At 40.9% G+C, this 12,795-nt stretch overlaps 1 protein-coding gene across 1 annotated transcript in view; it reads right to left on the reverse strand.

Moving 5' to 3' along the window:
- Positions 1–12,795, reverse strand: part of FANCI (FA complementation group I) — a 763,169-nt gene that overhangs the window by 236,378 nt on the left and 513,996 nt on the right. Inside the window, exons 26-27 of the mRNA XM_053719357.1 lie at positions 5,881–5,974; positions 4,929–5,110 (exon numbers count right to left, since the gene is read on the reverse strand). Of these exons, the coding sequence (XP_053575332.1) occupies positions 4,929–5,110; positions 5,881–5,974 (276 nt within the window). The remainder of the gene's footprint in view (positions 1–4,928; positions 5,111–5,880; positions 5,975–12,795) is intronic.

Raw genomic sequence — 12,795 nt, forward strand, 5'->3', positions numbered from 1 at the left:
GTAGCAGTGGCAGGTTTCTTGGCCTGCTTTCCCTTGTTCCAGCCTTGCATTGGTCTCCAAGCTGGCTTGGCTTGAGAAGTATTACCCTCTTGCTTAGAGGACGTAGCACTTTGGGCTGGTCCGTTTCTACGAAAGGGACGAAAATTAGGTTTATTTTTTGCCTTGAAAGGCCGATCCTGAGGAAGGGCGTGGCCCTTACCCCCAGTGATATCAGAGATAATCTCTTTCAAGTCAGGGCCAAACAGCGTTTTCCCCTTGAAAGGAATGTTAAGTAGCTTGTTCTTGGAAGACGCATCAGCCGACCAAGATTTCAACCAAAGCGCTCTGCGCGCCACAATAGCAAACCCAGAATTCTTAGCCGCTAACCTAGCCAATTGCAAAGTGGCGTCTAGGGTAAAAGAATTAGCCAATTTGAGAGCATTGATTCTGTCCATAATCTCCTCATAAGGAGGAGAATCACTATCGACCGCCTTTATCAGCTCATCGAACCAGAAACATGCGGCTGTAGCGACAGGGACAACGCATGAAATTGGTTGTAGAAGGTAACCCTGCTGAACAAACATCTTTTTAAGCAAACCTTCTAATTTTTTATCCATAGGATCTTTGAAAGCACAACTATCCTCTATGGGTATAGTGGTGCGTTTGTTTAAAGTGGAAACCGCTCCCTCGACCTTGGGGACTGTCTGCCATAAGTCCTTTCTGGGGTCGACCATAGGAAACAATTTTTTAAATATGGGGGGAGGGACGAAAGGAATACCGGGCCTTTCCCATTCTTTATTAACAATGTCCGCCACCCGCTTGGGTATAGGAAAAGCTTCTGGGAGCCCCGGCACCTCTAGGAACTTGTCCATTTTACATAGTTTCTCTGGGATGACCAACTTGTCACAATCATCCAGAGTGGATAATACCTCCTTAAGCAGAATGCGGAGATGTTCCAACTTAAATTTAAATGTAATCACATCAGGTTCAGCATGTTGAGAAATGTTCCCTGAATCAGTAATTTCTCCCTCAGACAAAACCTCCCTGGCCCCATCAGACTGGGTTAGGGGCCCTTCAGAAACATTATTATCAGCGTCGTCATGCTCTTCAGTATCTAAAACAGAGCAGTCGCGCTTACGCTGATAAGTGTTCATTTTGGCTAAAATGTTTTTGACAGAATTATCCATTACAGCCGTTAATTGTTGCATAGTAAGGAGTATTGGCGCGCTAGATGTACTAGGGGCCTCCTGAGTGGGCAAGACTCGTGTAGACGAAGGAGGGAATGATGCAGTACCATGCTTACTCCCCTCACTTGAGGAATCATCTTGGGCATCATTGTCATTGTCACATAAATCACATTTATTTAAATGAATAGGAATTCTGGCTTCCCCACATTCAGAACACAGTCTATCTGGTAGTTCAGACATGTTAAACAGGCATAAACTTGATAACAAAGTACAAAAAACGTTTTAAAATAAAACCGTTACTGTCACTTTAAATTTTAAACTGAACACACTTTATTACTGCAATTGCGAAAAAACATGAAGGAATTGTTCAAAATTCACCAAATTTTCACCACAGTGTCTTAAAGCCTTAAAAGTATTGCACACCAAATTTGGAAGCTTTAACCCTTAAAATAACGGAACCGGAGCCGTTTTGAACTTTAACCCCTTTACAGTCCCTGGTATCTGCTTTGCTGAGACCCAACCAAGCCCAAAGGGGAATACGATACCAAATGACGCCTTCAGAAAGTCTTTTCTAAGTATCAGAGCTCCTCTCACATGCGACTGCATGCCATGCCTCTCAAAAACAAGTGCGCAACACCGGCGCGAAAATGAGGCTCTGCCTATGCTTTGGGAAAGCCCCTAAAGAATAAGGTGTCTAAAACAGTGCCTGCCGATATTATTATATCAAAATACCCAAATAAAATGATTCCTCAAGGCTAAATATGTGTTAATAATGAATCGATTTAGCCCAGAAAAAGTCTACAGTCTTAATAAGCCCTTGTGAAGCCCTTATTTACGATCGTAATAAACATGGCTTACCGGATCCCATAGGGAAAATGACAGCTTCCAGCATTACATCGTCTTGTTAGAATGTGTCATACCTCAAGCAGCAAGAGACTGCTCACTGTTCCCCCAACTGAAGTTAATTGCTCTCAACAGTCCTGTGTGGAACAGCCATGGATTTTAGTGACGGTTGCTAAAATCATTTTCCTCATACAAACAGAAATCTTCATCTCTTTTCTGTTTCTGAGTAAATAGTACATACCAGCACTATTTCAAAATAACAAACTCTTGATTGAATAATAAAAACTACAGTTAAACACTAAAAAACTCTAAGCCATCTCCGTGGAGATGTTGCCTGTACAACGGCAAAGAGAATGACTGGGGTAGGCGGAGCCTAGGAGGGATCATGTGACCAGCTTTGCTGGGCTCTTTGCCATTTCCTGTTGGGGAAGAGAATATCCCACAAGTAAGGATGACGCCGTGGACCGGACACACCTATGTTGGAGAAATCTTAAGGTGTTATCTTTCCCTTTAAGCATCATTTACTTCATGTACAGACTGAGTCCTCCATACCAAAAAAATAAACTTTGACCTTTTTTTAATTATCCTTCATGTTCTAGTGGTATTTGGGACAACTGACCTCTTTTGTGTTGCAAATGCTATGAAATCAGTCTTTTTGCACCTGTTTGTAAACACAAGTTGTTTTCTCAATGCCTTTAGAATCATAATTACTATCAACCTATTCTGACATACAGTATGTCTTTACTTCAAATGAAGCACAGGCACTCCCTTCCACGCTATGAATGAATATATTCAAGAGAATTTAGCAAAGTGAATCATTTAACCTTTTACTTTTAGCAGAGTTTTTGTCGTCAAAACGTTGGTGAGCTTTAACCTTGCATTGACTACCATCCCTTTTAACAAAATCACTATAAAGAAAAGCATCCTTTACTGCTAATCAAAGAAGCCGTACACGGTATTCCCAAAGTTGGATCATCACGGAACCCACAACTTTATAGCAATCTTTCAGAGTTATAAATGTTACAACAGGATTTAAATACTATGAATCCCTTTTTATACCTTTTGGAAAACAGTAGTCTTTCCAGCATTCTCAAACTATCTTCAGAGGTTTATTACACTCTTATAATGTAGATTTTTACAACATACTCATCTATTTATAGAAAGCAAAGGAAGCATGTCAAATATATATATATCTATCTATATATAAATAAAATGACACACACATACATTATATAACAACACAATAAAAATTGGATTTGTATATCACAGCTGCAAGGCCTACAAAGGATCCAACCTCCCCAAGCTAAATTTTAGGTGCGGCCATTGGCAGCTGTCGGGGGAAGTGGGGGAACCCATGGGTGTCTTGTAGACTCTAAATTAGGGCTTGTCAAGCCCTGGGATACATCGTTTCCAAAGAGGGAAATGGTCCATCTAAATTATCAGCTATCATCCAATTACCTCAACTTACCATTATAAAAATGGGTTAAAATATGAATTTGCTTCTCCAACTGTTTAAGAAAGATTTTTTTCTACTGTTATAGCTCCCATCACATCCATTAGTAAGAATAGACAAGACTATAAAGTTTGGTGTTTAGACGCCATTACAGCATTTAACAAAATACAATATGTTTTTTAGCCCCCATCCCAATCCCAGTTACAATATGCTAAATAGGCCTGTTTATTGAGTAATTCTGTCTAAAAATTAATTTCTGCTGACTTAAATGTATGACTTCCTGCTGCCTCCTGATCACCATTCTACTTCTTCCTATTTGCTCTGTGTTAGACTGTGCCTGCTGTGGTTGGACTTCCTATTACTGCATTTACCTTGCTTCCTGTCTGAATACATGTGTATTATAGTTAATAAACATAATATAACTTGGAGGCAAATATTAACCCTTAAAACTATATTCCAATAACAACTAATCAGAAAAAATGGAGCAATTCCAAGCCTCATCTATCCCCAAGTCATAAATCCTGCATGATAAGACAAGGACACCTCTGTAACAAGCATGCTGTTATAAGTGAGGTAACTTTTTTTTTTAATACAAACTCTCACGTAGAAGTATTTAACTCCATCCCAAATGTATTTCTGAAATTTGTTTCCTTTTATTCGAAACAATTGCCTGGTATTTGGGGGTTCAATTGTCTTTAAGAGAAGGATTAAACTGATATACTATAGGATATTTTTTCAGTGAAATGTATAGTGTTCTAAAAGACACTACACCCTGAATGGTACTGGCCTATTGAACAAACAAGGCATTTTTTTAAAAGCTTTTTTTTTATTCTCAGCCAAGCAGATTACACTACTTCACTTCAAACAGGTGGAAATTCAAAACTGAGGTTAAAGTGAAGGTAAACTTTGAGGAATGAAAGCCAGTTTTTTAAAAAATACTATAAAAAACAGGGGCACTTTCATTCATCAAAGTTTACAAAGCAGACGTTTTGATTAAAAACTAACCTCTCTTCTTTGCACAGCCAGAGCAGCTTCCCCCACCCGGAGATCCTCTCTTCACACGTCATCAATGACTAATCCAGCTTCCTTCAATCACGTCTTTCCCCCCAGGGTAGTCATTGCCTGAGGCCATGCCGTGATTGGATGAAGCTGGATTAGTCATTGATGACGTGTGAAGAGAGAATCTCCGGGTGGGGGAAGCTGCTCTGGCTGTGAAAAAAACAAAGGTAAGTTTTTAATCAAAACGGCTGCCTTCTAAACTTTGATGAATGAAAGTGCCCCTGTTTTTAATAGTATTTTTAAAAAAAACGGGCTTTCATTCATCAAAGTTTACCTTCACGTTAACAGGAAATAGTGGAGTTATAATGGAGTGAGATAACTAGTAGACTTCTGGGAGGTGTTCTACATACTCCAAGGAGTCACCAGGCACCCTATAGTCACTCATATGTTACCACAAAGAGACTTACATATTTGATGACTGAGGTTAAGATGGTATACATCTTTGCAAGCTCCTTCAGCTGGGTATCAGTACAACTTCCAGGAGGTAAGGCTGTCTGTACCAACTCATGACATGCAGTCAGTAATGTGCCTAGTTGAAGAATGATAGCCTTTTCTATCGGTTCTCTAGGGTTTGTAGATTGAGTGGAATCTTCAAAAAACAAAAATACAAATAATCAGTTCTGCTGTCTTTTATACTAACATTGGCTCTATGAATCTTTTATAAGTATTAAGCTACAATAATTTGCAGCAGAAATAGTTAAAGGTATTATTTAATGTGCATTCAGTAGATGTATTTTTTTAAATAATAACATAACATTGAAAACAATCTACAGTATATATCAATTCTTAAAGGGACAATCCAGTCAAAATATAAATGCACATAGATCAATTACATCTTTGAATAGAAACATATTTGCAATATACAAGTATTGGCAAAATATTCTAATAAAAGTTATCACTGTTTTAGTGTTACATTTTTCTCTGCACGTGCATGTGAAGCATAGCTAGATATTGTCAGTTCACCAGCATTTTAAATAATGCAGCTGCTCTTAATGCCAGTGGGACTTGATTTATATCAGCAATTAAGAAATTCAATCAATACCAGATGGTACAAGCACCTTAGGCTCTCTGAGCAAATCCTGTGTTTAAAATGCTGGTGCACGGTGCATACGTAAATACACTTTTGAAACAGCTATAGCTTTTATAAGAAGCATTTTTGCTAATACATGTGTGTTACAAAAATCCTTCTATTCAAACGAAATGCAACCATGTGGATTCAAATTTTGTCTAGAATGTCCCTTTAAGCCACAATTCAGCCTGTCTGAAATAAAAGCACCTATTAAGTTGATAACAGCTTTGCTGCTGACATCAGGAATGTCAGATGTAACACATACACTACAAAGATATGAGTTCTCTTACCAGATGTTTTCTCTAATCCAATTTGCCCTTTTAGTTTTGTAATTAACCAATCAACCTCCTCAAGCACCTTTGCCATTTGACCTAAAACCAAAAGCTGAAATGATAAATTTAATAAACTTTAAAAAATAAATTCTTAAATAATTTGACCATAGATAATAATTTACAAGACAAAAAACAAAAACATAATTTACCTGATAAATTCATTTATTTCATATTAGCAAGAGTCCATGAGCTAGTGACGTATGGGATATACATTCCTACCAGGAGGGGCAAAGTTTCCCAAACCTCAAAATGCCTATAAATACACCCCTCACCACACCCACAATTCAGTTTAACGAATAGCCAAGAAGTGGGGTGATAAGAAAGGAGCGAAAGCATCAAAATAAGGAATTGGAATAATTGTGCTTTATACAAAAAAATCATAACCACCACAAAAAGGGTGGGCCTCATGGACTCTTGCTAATATGAAAGAAATGAATTTATCAGGTAAGTTCTTACATAAATTATGTTTTCTTTCATGTAATTAGCAAGAGTCCATGAGCTAATTACTTTTGGAAATCACTTTTGGAAGAAGAACTAGAGGCGGAAAGATATAGGCAGGATGATAATTCTAAGGAAGCGACAACGCGTCCACTGCTTCCGCCTGAGGATCCCTGGATCTGGATAGATACCTGGGAAGTTTCTTGTTTAGATGAGAAGCCATCAGATCTATTTCTGGAAGTCCCCAGATTTGAACAATTTGAAGAAATACCTCTGGGTGAAGAGACCATTCGCCCGGATGTAACGTCTGACGACTGAGATTATCTGCTTCCCAATTGTCTACACCTGGGATGTGAACCGCAGAGATTAGACAGGAGCTGGATTCCGCCCATACAAGTATCCAAGATACTTCTTTCATAGCCAGAAGACTGTGAGTCCCACCTTGATGATTGACATACGCCACGGTTGTGACATTGTCTGTCTGAAAACAAATAAACGATTCTCTCTTCAGAATAGGCCAGAACTGAAGAGCTCTGAAAATCGCACAGAGTTCCAAAATGTTGATTGGTAATCTCGCCTCCTGAGATTCCCAAACCCCCTGCGCTGTCAGAGATCCCCATACAGCTCCCCAACCTGACAGACTCGTATCTGTTGAGATCACAGTCCAGGTTGGACGAACAAAAGAGGCCCCTTGAACTAAACAATGGTGATCTATCCACCACGTCAGAGAGCGTCGTACATTGAGATTTAAGGATATTAATTGTGATATCTTTGTATAATCCCTGCACCACTGGTTCAGCATACAAAGCTGAAGAGGTCTCATGTGAAAACGAGCAAAGGGGATCGCGTCCGATGCAGCAGTCATGAGACCTAGAATTTCCATGCACAAAGAAGGGAACGATTGAGACTGAAGGTTTCGACAGGCTGAAACCAATTTCAGACGTCTCTTTTCTGTTAGAGACAAGGTCATGGACACTGAATCTATTTGAAAACCCAAAAAGATTACCTTTGTCTGAGGAATCAAAGAACTCTTTGGTAAATTGATCCTCCAACCATGTCTTTGAAGAAACGACACAAGTTGATTCGTATGAGATTCTGCTAAATGTGAAGACTGAGCAAGTACCAAGATATCGTCCAAATAAGGAAATACCGCAATACCCTGTTCTCTGATTACAGAAAGAAGGGCACAGAGAACCTTTGAAAAGATCCTTGGAGCTGTTGCTAGGCCAAAAGGAAGGGCCACAAACTGGTAATGCTTGTCTAGAAAAGAGAATCTCAGAAACTGATAGTGATCTGGATGAATTGGAATATGAAGGTATGCATCCTGTAAATCTATTGTGGACATATAATGCCCTTGCTGAACAAAAGGCAGAATAGTCCTTATAGTCACCATTTTGAATGTTGGTATCCTTACATAACGATTCAATATTTTTAGATCCAGAACTAGTCTGAAGGAATTCTCCTTCTTTGGTACAATGAATAGACTTGAGTAAAACCCCAGACCCCGTTCCAGAACTGGAACTGGCACAATTACCCCAGCCAATTCTAGATCTGAAACACATTTCAGAAACGCCTGAGCCTTCACTGGGTTTATTGGAATGCAAAAGAGAAAAAATCTTCTCGCAGGCGGCCTTACCATGAAACCTATTCTGTACCCTTGTGAAACAATGTTCTGAATCCAAAGACTGTGAATCGAATTGATCCAAATATCTTTGAAAAATCGTAACCTGCCCCCTTACCAGCTGTGCTGGAATGAGGGCCGCACCTTCATGTGGACTTGGGAGCTGGCTTTGACTTTCTAAAAGGCTTGGATTTATTCCAGACTGGAGAAGGTTTCCAAACGGAAACCGTTCCTTTAGGGGAAGGGTCAGGCTTCTGTTCCTTATTCTGACGAAAGGAACGAAAACGATTAGCAGCCCTGTATTTACCTTTAGATTTTTTGTCCTGAGGCAAAAAGGTTCCTTTCCCCCCAGTAACAGTTGAAATAATAGAATCCAACTGTGAACCAAATAATTTATTACCTTGGAAAGAAAGAGAAAGCAATGTTGACTTAGAAGTCATATCTGAATTCCAAGTTTTAAGCCATAAAGCTCTTCTAGCTAAAATAGCTAAAGACATATACCTGACATCAATTCTAATGATATCAAAAATGGCATCACAAATAAAGTTATTAGCATGTTGAAGAAGTTTAACAATGCTATGAGTATTATGGTCTGACATTTGTTGCGCTAAAGCCTCCAACCAGAAAGTGGAAGCAGCAGCAACATCAGCGAAAGAAATAGCAGGCCTAAGAAGATTACCTGAACATAAATAAGCTCTCCTTAGAAAGGATTCTTAAAGGAAGTACTATCTGCCGTAGGAATAGTAGTACGTTTAGCAAGAGTAGAGATAGCCCCATCAACTTTAGGGATTTTGTCCTAAAACTCTAATCTATCAGATGGCACAGGGTACAATTTCTTAAACCTTTGAGAAGGAGTAAATGAAGTACCCAGATTATTCCATTCCCTAGAAATGACTTCAGAAATAGCATCAGGAAATGGAAAAACTTCTGGAATAACTATATGAGGTTTAAAAACCGAATTTAAACGCTTAGTAGATTTAGTATCAAGAGGACTAGACTCCTCCATATCTAATGCGATTAACACTTCTTTAAGTAAAGAACGAATAAATTCCATTTTAAATAAATATGAAGATTTATCAGTGTCAATATCTGAGGCAGAGTCTTCTGAACCAGATAGATCCTCATCAGAAACAGACAAGTCAGAATGATGGCGGTCACTTAAAAAACATAATTTATGCTTACCTGATAAATTTATTTCTCTTGTAGTGTATTCAGTCCACGGGTCATCCATTACTTATGGGATATTCTCCTTCCCAACAGGAAGTTGCAAGAGGATCACCCAAGCAGAGCTGCTATATAGCTCCTCCCCTCACATGTCATATCCAGTCATTCGACCGAAACAAGACAAGAAAGGAGAAACCATAGGGTGCAGTGGTGACTGGAGTTTTAATTAAAATTTAGAACTGCCTTAAAAAGACAGGGCGGGCCGTGGACTGAATACACTACAAGAGAAATAAATTTATCAGGTAAGCATAAATTATGTTTTCTCTTGTTAAGTGTATTCAGTCCACGGGTCATCCATTACTTATGGGATACCAATACCAAAGCTAAAGTACGCGGATGATGGGAGGGACAAGGCAGGAACTTTAAACGGAAGGAACCACTGCCTGTAGAACCTTTCTCCCAAAAACAGCCTCCGAAGAAGCAAAAGTGTCAAATTTGTAAAATATTTAAAAAGTATGAAGCGAAAACCAGGTCGCAGCCTTGCAAATCTGTTCAACAGAGGCCTCATTTTTAAAGGCCCAGGTGGAAGCCACAGCTCTAGTGGAATGAGCTGTAATTCTTTCAGGGGGCTGCTGTCCAGCAGTCTCATAGGCTAAACGTATTATGCTACGAAGCCAAAAGGAGAGAGAGGTAGCCGAAGCTTTTTGACCTCTCCTCTGTCCAGAGTAAACGACAAACAGGGAAGAAGTTTGACGAAAATCTTTAGTTGCCTGCAAATAGAACTTCAGGGCACGGACTACGTCCAGATTATGCAAAAGTAGTTCCTTCTTTGAAGAAGGGTTAGGACACAGTGATGGAACAACAATCTCTTGATTGATATTCCTGTTAGAAACTACCTTAGGTAAGAACCCAGGTTTAGTACGCAGAACTACCTTGTCTGAATGGAAAATCAGATAAGGAGAATCACAATGTAAGGCAGATAACTCAGAGACTCTTCGAGCCGAGGAAATAGCCATCAAAAACAGAACTTTCCAAGATAACGGCTTAATATCAATGGAATGAAGGGGTTCAAACGGAACACCTTGAAGAACTTTAAGAACTAAGTTTAAGCTCCACGGAGGAGCAACCGTCTTAAAGACAGGCTTAATCCTAGCCAAAGCCTGACAAAAAGCCTGAACGTCTGGAACTTCTGCCAGACGTTTGTGTAGAAGAATAGACAGAGCAGAAATCTGTCCCTTTAACGAACTAGCAGATAAGCCCTTTTCTAAACCCTCTTGTAGAAAAGACAATATCCTAGGAATCCTAACCTTACTCCATGAGTAACTCTTGGATTCGCACCAATATAAATATTTACGCCATATCTTATGGTAAATTTTTCTGGTAACATGTTTCCGAGCCTGTATTAAGGTATCAATAACCGACTCCGAGAAGCCACGCTTTGATAGAATCAAGCGTTCAATCTCCATGCAGTCAGCCTCAGAGAAATTAGATTTGGATGGTTGAAAGGACCCTGAATTAGAAGGTCCTGCCTCAGAGGCAGAGACCATGGTGGACATGACGACATGTCCACTAGGTCTGCATACCAGGTCCTGCGTGGCCACGCAGGCGCTATCAGAATCACTGATGCTCTCTCCTGTTTGATCTTGGCAATCAGCCGAGGAAGCAGCGGAAATGGTGGAAACACATAAGCCATGTTGAAAACCCATGGGGCTGCTAGAGCATCTATCAGCGCCGCTCCCGGGTCCCTGGACCTGGATCCGTAACAAGGAAGTTTGGCGTTCTGGCGAGACGCCATGAGATCCAGTTCTGGTTTGCCCCAACGATGAATCAGTTGAGCGAAGACCTCCGGATGAAGTTCCCACTCCCCCGGATGAAAAGTCTGGCGACTTAGAAAATCCGCCTCCCAGTTCTCCACGCCTGGGATATAGATCGCTGACAGGTGGCAAGAGTGAGACTCTGCCCAGCGAATTATCTTTGAGACTTCCAACATTGCTAGGGAACTCCTGGTTCCCCCTTGATGGTTGATGTAAGCCACAGTCGTGATGTTGTCCGACTGAAATCTGATGAACCCCAGTGTCGCTAACTGAGGCCAAGCTAGAAGAGCATTGAATATTGCTCTTAATTCCAGAATATTTATTGGGAGGAGTTTCTCCTCCTGAGTCCACAATCCCTGAGCCTTCAGGGAGTTCCAGACTGCGCCCCAACCTAGAAGGCTGGCATCTGTTGTTACAATCATCCAATCTGGCCTGCGAAAGGTCGTACCCCTGGACAGATGGACTTGAGAAAGCCACCAGAGAAGAGAATCTCTGGTCTCTTGATCCAGATTTAGTAGAGGGGACAAATCTGAGTAATCCCCATTCCACTGACTTAGCATGCATAATTGCAGTGATCTGAGATGCAGGCGCGCAAATGGTACTATGTCCATTGCCGCTACCATTAAGCCGATTACTTCCATGCACTGAGCTACTGACGGGTGTGGAATGGAATGAAGGGCACGGCAAGCATTTAGAAGTTTTGATAACCTGGACTCCGTCAGGTACATTTTCATCTCTATCGCATCTATAAGAGTCCCTAGGAAGGGAACCCTTGTGAGTGGTAATAGAGAACTCTTTTCCACGTTCACCTTCCACCCATGCGACCTCAGAAATGCCAGAACTATCTCTGTATGAGACTTGGCAATTTGAAAACTTGACGCTTGTATCAGAATGTCGTCTAGGTACGGAGCCACCGCTATGCCTCGCGGTCTTAGCACCGCCAGAAGTGAGCCCAGAACCTTTGTAAAAATTCTCGGGGCTGTAGCTAACCCGAAGGGAAGAGCTACAAATTGGTAATGCCTGTCTAGAAAGGCAAATCTTAGGTACCAATAATGATCTTTGTGAATCGGTATGTGAAGGTAGGCATCCTTTAAGTCCACTGTGGTCATATACTGACCCTCTTGGATCATGGGCAGGATGGTTCGAATAGTTTCCATTTTGAATGATGGAACCCTTAGGAATTAGTTTAAGATTTTTAGGTCCAAGATTGGTCTGAAGGTTCCCTCTTTCTTGGGAACCACAAACCGATTTGAGTAAAATCCTTGCCCTTGTTCCGTCCGCGGAACTGGGTGGATCACCCCCATTAGTAAGAGGTCTTGTACACAACGTAGAAACGCCTCTTTCTTTATTTGGTTTGCTGATAACCTTGAAAGATGAAATCTCCCTTGTGGAGGAGAAGCTTTGAAGTCCAGAAGATATCCCTGAGATATGATCTCCAACGCCCAGGGATCCTGGACATCTCTTGCCCAAGCCTGTGCGAAGAGAGAAAGTCTGCCCCCCACTAGATCCGTTTCCGGATAGGGGGCCCTCTCTTCATGCTGTCCTAGGGGCAGAAGTAGGTTTTCTGGCCTGCTTGCCCTTGTTCCAGGACTGGTTAGCTTTCCAGCCCTGTCTGTAACGAGCAACAGCTCTTTCCTGTTTTGGGGCAGAGGAAGTTGATGCTGCTCCTGCCTTGAAGTTACGAAAGGCACGAACATTAGACTGTTTGGCCTTTGATTTGGCCCTGTCCTGAGGAAGAGTATGACCCTTACCTCCAGTAATGTCAGCAATAATTTCTTTCAAGCCGGGCCCGAATAAGGTCTGCCCTTTGAAAGTAATATTAAGCAATTTCGATTT

Source organism: Bombina bombina, chromosome 6 (genome assembly GCF_027579735.1).
Source record: "Bombina bombina isolate aBomBom1 chromosome 6, aBomBom1.pri, whole genome shotgun sequence".
Taxonomy (NCBI): Eukaryota; Metazoa; Chordata; class Amphibia; order Anura; family Bombinatoridae; genus Bombina; species Bombina bombina.